The 6046-nt window shown below is 40.5% G+C and overlaps 1 protein-coding gene across 1 annotated transcript in view; it reads left to right on the top strand.

Moving 5' to 3' along the window:
• Positions 1-212: 212 nt before the first annotated feature.
• USP10 (ubiquitin specific peptidase 10) overlaps positions 213-6046 on the top strand; it is a gene marked incomplete at both ends in the record, with an annotated part of 21072 nt that continues 15238 nt past the window's right edge. Inside the window, one exon of the mRNA XM_010185849.1 lies at positions 213-1238. Coding sequence (XP_010184151.1) covers positions 213-1238 — 1026 coding nt within the window. The remainder of the gene's footprint in view (positions 1239-6046) is intronic.

Below are 6046 nucleotides of genomic sequence, written 5' to 3'. Positions count from 1 at the left end.
GGATTGAGAGGGAGAGAATAAGTGAATGAATTATTGTAGTTTGAGGGAATGTAGTTTTTCTGAGTTTTTCTACAGGAAAATGTCTCTTTTTTTTTTATTGTAGTTTGAGGGAATGTAGTTTTTCTGCAGGAAAATGTCTCTTTTTTTCCTTGATTTTGTAGCTTTTTGATGAGATGTCCCTCACTGACTGAGGTTTGCTTTCTTTTGCCCAGGGGAAGAGTATCAAAGAATTGAATTTGGCGTTAACGAAGTTATCGAGACCCAGTCATCTGTACTAAATAACACCGACTACAGTATTTCCAGTACCCTGAATCCTCAGGCTCCAGAATTCATTCTCAGCTGTGCACCTGCTCAGAAAACCCCTGACGACAGTCTCAGTGAAACAAACTACAACTCCATTGACTGCCAGTTCACCGACCCGACCCTCGCTTTGGACAGCGGCTCCAACGCTGAAAATGATGGCTTGTCTGGAGGCCTTGGGCAAAGGGAGCGTAAAAAGAAGAAAAAAAGACCGCCCGGATACTACAGCTACTTGGAAGACGTCAGCGACGGCATCGCTCCCGCCGAAGCTCTCGTAAACGGCCACGCCAACTCGTCGGGACTGAACAGTATAAGCACGGAGGATACGGAACTGACGGGAGACATAACCTCCCTGGCCACACCAAGGACTTGCAACAGCCCGGACAATTCTGTGGACTTCATTAACGAAGCTGTGTCTGATGATTCTGTTTCTAGCGCACTAGACAATACCAGGACTGCAGGGCAGCCTGAGGTATGCCGTGTTACTAATTCTGAACAGTTTTGCATCCCCTCAGAGACTGGCAGAGATAGCCCCTTAAGGACAGCTGTTGTACAGTCTTATGCTGGTACTGATACTACTGAAAATGTTGGCGTTACTAATGGACAAACACTTGAATCCTCTGGTGAGGACACAGCTGCCAATGGGGTAGAATTGCACACTGTGGAAAGCACTGACTCAGACCAAGCTAAGCCTGAGGAAGCTTCACCTACTACTGAGGCAACAGTCCCGCTTGCAGGATCAGTCCCTGTTAATCAGCCTGCAAAATCGTGGGCTAGTCTTTTTCACAATTCCAAGCCCTCTGCTTCCACATCTGTGGTCTATGTTGAGACTAAATATACCCCTCCTGCCACATCTCCTCTGGTCCCTGAAAAACAGGTTGAAGTCAAAGAGGGACCTGTTCCAGTTTCAGAGGATCCCGTAGCCATAAAGATTGCAGGTATAGTTAACACACACGAGTGGCTCTTACACTGCAAGGGTATTAACTCCGCTTGTAAACAGGAGCGTGCAATATCGATAGAGGAGATTCCTCTGGTAATGTTCTTAATAAGATGGCTGTTCAAACACTGCTGTGAAACATGCGATTTAAATAAGCCAGTGTCGTATCCCCCTGAGTAAACTTCCCATTACCGTGTCATTATCCCAGATGTGGTAAAACGATTGCTGCTTGTCAAACAATGTGTATTTTTAAATAGGCTGGTTGCATTCAGCTGTGTGCTGCTGTAGTAGGCAGAAGGCATTAGAAAAGCTTGCTCTGAAGATGGTGTGTTATTACCCAGTATTTATAATCTTGTCATACGTCGCATTGCAAGAAGAGAAGGGAATTAATATATTTATGCCAAAGTAGCCAAAGCTTCTGGACCCTTACGGTAGCTTAAGCGTAACGTCTAAATAGGTCTTGCTTCAGAAATTCTAGTTCAGGAAATAGTTATTGTATTTATTGATTTGCTGTTTGAGAGATTTATCTTTTGAATTTTGAAGAGTTATCCTTAACCATTATAAAGAATGTTATTACATTGGGAAACAACGCTAACTAATGCCTGTTCAAGAGTAACCGTAAGGAACTGTCCAGAGGGTACACAGGAGAGGCAATGTGTGATACAGAGGCGTTGCCCGTGGGGTCTGTTGTATTCGTGGTTCTAATGAGAAGTGCTAGAATGTGCCAGAGATGGTTTTTGCAGATTCAGTCAGAAAGCGTGAAGAAAAACGCCCAGTTGGTAACGTTTGGTGTCACTGACTCATGAGTGTTGGAACAGAAATAATTACTTGAGATCTGTGAAACAGTCCATATGTGAAAGGGCTTGTGCAAAATCCTGCTATTTATGCTACAAACTGGTTTACAAGTACAGTGGTCTTTCATGTGTGACAGCCCCACGTTAATTTTCTACTTTAACCAGAAGCTGGCTCAGAGATTTCTGTTCAGAATACCCAGAAGCATGCGCCTGCCTCTCGTCCCCTCCTTACCCAGTAATGATTTCATTACTTAAAATGGTCTGTGGAGAGGAAAGCTGTCGGAGTAATTGATACATCTGTGTATTTTTCACTTAGGTGTCACAAATGCAGTTGATTGTATTAAAATAATATGTATAAGCAGGTTTTTATGGTTTGTATGAATCTATACATGTGGAGTATGTTGTACTCTTAAAACCTTAAGCTATGATCTGGTAATGAATTTTAAAGTATTTTTTGACAACTGTAAAGCTAGAAGTGCTTGCCATAGATGAAAAAGGTTGATTGCTTTGTTTGGTTTTTATCTTGTCCAAGTTGCTTCAGCTTTAAGTTAAACTTTCTCAACTTTTACTGTTTCTGTACTATTTTTTGCCACCAGGTGGGAGCAGAGCTTTTTATTTTGTCTTTAATGTATTAAAATAGCAGCGAAATTTTAATAGTTTTCTTCTGCACCTTCACTACGAGCTAGCTGTTCTTGCAGAGGAATAATCTGAGAATTTTGCAGTGTAAAGGAATTAATCCTTCTCATTGTAGCTGATTTAGGTAGGAGTTACATTTGTTACAGCTCCTGCAATTTGGATACTACTGATTTTGGTATAAAACGTTTAATTGAAGACCTGAATGCTGTGTAACCAGTGCTTTGCTCTGTGGAAAAAAGGCGAGTTTCTTCATTGTTCTTACTGTAATGTTCTCTGTCCTGTTTGGGAAATAGGTGCATTAATGCTTTATTCATACACCCACACTCAAAAATAAGTTCAGTGAGTTTCAGTTTATGATTTCCAGCCATCCAGGCATCTGCTCTGTTCCGTACGTAGTTAGTTTAAAATCTGCTGTCTAGGTTGCAGTCATTGTAGAAGGGTATGTAGCAATCCTGTGTGCTTTTTGTAGGTAGCTGGGATTGTGTTCCTTGTTTTCCGAGTTGAGGTCCTGTTGTTGGAGTTGCTGGGAATTCACCAGTTCCAGCCCATGCCAGTGGGAGTGAGTTTTTGAACACAAGTGCCATAGGGTGCTGAACACAGGTAAATTCTAGACCTGGAGTATCTTGGGTTCAGCAAGTAAACTTGGCAGATCATCTGATTTAATTTTTGAGCTCTGAGGCCCCTCTGCACAGTTTTTATTTATACCAGGTGTTTAGGACACAAGAAGTGATTTTTTCCAGGGACAGATTGCTGGCTTGTGCCTTAATTTCACCATTTATTCCAAGGGAGGTTGATGGATCACAGTCACCTTGAAGATGGTTCGGTGCTTCTTGATTCAGATTGCAAAGGTCTGCGTTTCCTTAGTCCTCAAATTTAAATGGAAGCTACACAAGGAGACAAAGATCAGGACTAGAAAATAAATAAAAGACAATTTCTGTGTTAATCTTTGATGAGAAAAAAATACCAGAGAGTTAATTTTAGCAAGAAGAAGAGAAGCTTTACAGGCAATGCTAGTGAAGGAGTTCAAGGAGCTTCTGACCCAAGCTATGAACCACTGATGTTTGACAAAACTGCAGGCAGATGACATCAGAGTGGTGGAGAAGTACAGGTACAGCTCTTGCATGTTTAGAAAGGGACAGCCAGGCTAATTAGTCATTTTAGCCTAATTAGATGCTGGGACAAACGTTTTAATAATTTGTCTCTAGGAGATAATAGTCCATATTTGTCAAAAATGTGGCTCACTTTCAGGCATCCCTTGCCGTGTTTCATAGCTCCTACTCTGGTGCATAAGCTAGTGATAGTTACAACTGCCTTATGTGATGTTGTAAGCAAGCTCGAGAGATGTGAGAGTGGAAAACTGGCTGCTCTCTGAGTGGTCTTAACTGCTCGTTAAGACTTTAGGAAAAATTTCAATGGGAGAATCTAAAAAGCTTTTCTGAGTCCTGTTTTCTTGCAGTGATTTCTTTGTGGGTGATGGAATGAACAGTGCACGTAAAATTTGTTTATAGCAGACAGGATTTTAGATGAATTGAATGCAAACATTTAAGATCTCATGAAATCATTCCATTATAGCAGACAGGATTTTAGATGAATTGAATACAAACATTTAAGATTGGATGAAATCTGGAATGATTTTAAGTTAGAAGGAGAAGAATCCAACAAATGCAAGTATGGAAGGATCCACCAAAACAGCTATCAAATGCAGGCATACAGTACAAAGAACAAATGGTTGGTGATTGTATTGGGGAATTAAAGGATCTGGAAGTTCTGAGTTGATCAGTGTCCCTAGTAAAGCTGAAGATGGCAATTTTTTTAATTTCCAGTATGTGCAATTACCAATTTGTATGGAAGAGGTGGAAGATAACTCTGTGTTGTTGCTGTTGAGGGACTCGCTGAACATACCAGTCTTTGGGTGTTACTCCTCAAGATGATGTAGCACTGCAGCAGAGAGAACAGAAGTAAGATGTGGAAACCATACTCTGTTGGCAGCCATGGGAATTTTGGATTTACTTTGTCGTGGATGAGATTGTTGGAGTGATCATGGATGTAGCTTCACATATTTAAATTCATAAAGAAGATGGTGATTTGCTGCTCTCCCAAGTGAACAAGACAAAAATTAGTTTAAAATGTAACAAAAGTGCTTCAATGTTACACATAAGAAAAATGTTTCTTGCTGCTAAAGCTCCATAAGCACTAAGCAAGTAGATGTGGAATGGAAGTCTGCAAAGTTTGGGGTTTTTTGTGAACAGCTTCGGAAATGCAGCCTGTTGTGGTATCCAGCTGCATTCTTGCAGAAACTGCTTCTCTGTGGGGTTATCCGGCGGCGTTGTCCTGGCCCTTCCTGTCATTGTCCAGATTCAAGAAAGATCTGTGTAGCATACAAAACATTTACCAAATAATCCTCTCAAACTACGCGTTAATTTGCTAACGTTTCACATGTATCTCATCAGCACAGAGACCATAGCCACGTGGTTTCGGTTTCATTTAACTTTGGACTTGCATTGATCAGGGAATTGCTATTTTGGTTTGGTTTTATTTGACAGGTATTTGTAATAACACCACCTGGTGAGTGAACGTCAGCAAAACGTTTTCTCTTTACCAGCAGAAATTTCTAAACATGATAATAGTGTTCTAGGCACCTTTTCAAATCAAGGCCATGTTTCACAATTCAGTGTCCGGCAAAGGGAATGCGAATTCTTTCTGGTTATTGGCGTGTGCTTTATAACAAGTTTTGTGTTTGTAAGAAGGTTTTCTCATGGTTGTAAGTGTATTTTCCTGCTAATGCTCTTGTAAAAGTGCTTTCAGTGAGTGCGTAAATGTTAACGTGACGTGAAAATGTGGTATTGAATGTAGCTGCTGTACACAAAAATAATTGTTAAAAGAAGAAAAACCTCACTGTAATTGCTCAAGACATCGTTTCCGAAGTGGTTTTATGGCCACAAGAGGATGCTAAAGATCCTAATGATATTTTTATTTAGTGCGATACAGAAATAGAGAAAAATACAGTTAAGTATTATAAGTATAATACAGTTATCTAAGTTTTTAGTTAAAAATGATTTTAGTTTTTTTCCTGATTTCCAGCAGTGCTTAGTTACATGAACACAAAGATCGTATGTGTGCACAACGTGCTTCAGACTTTGCTGCACCGACAATATATTCCGAAATACTTGAGCTTTAATGATTAAATAACAAAACATAGTTCAGCACTCGCAGAATAATTTTCATCTGCGTCTGTGCTAGGTGCTAACATCTTCCCTTTTACTGCCTGCCCTTTGCTGTCTGCCCTTTCCGGTGTCAGGCTCTTTATGCCATAGAGGACTGATTCTCTATTTTCGGCATGTTTTTGTGTGGTTAGAACTGGTGGTGTCAGCAGGATATA

Source organism: Mesitornis unicolor, unplaced genomic scaffold (assembly GCF_000695765.1).
Source record: "Mesitornis unicolor isolate BGI_N332 unplaced genomic scaffold, ASM69576v1 scaffold6596, whole genome shotgun sequence".
Taxonomy (NCBI): domain Eukaryota; kingdom Metazoa; phylum Chordata; class Aves; order Mesitornithiformes; family Mesitornithidae; genus Mesitornis; species Mesitornis unicolor.
This window is presented reverse-complemented; position numbering and strand designations above follow the sequence as displayed.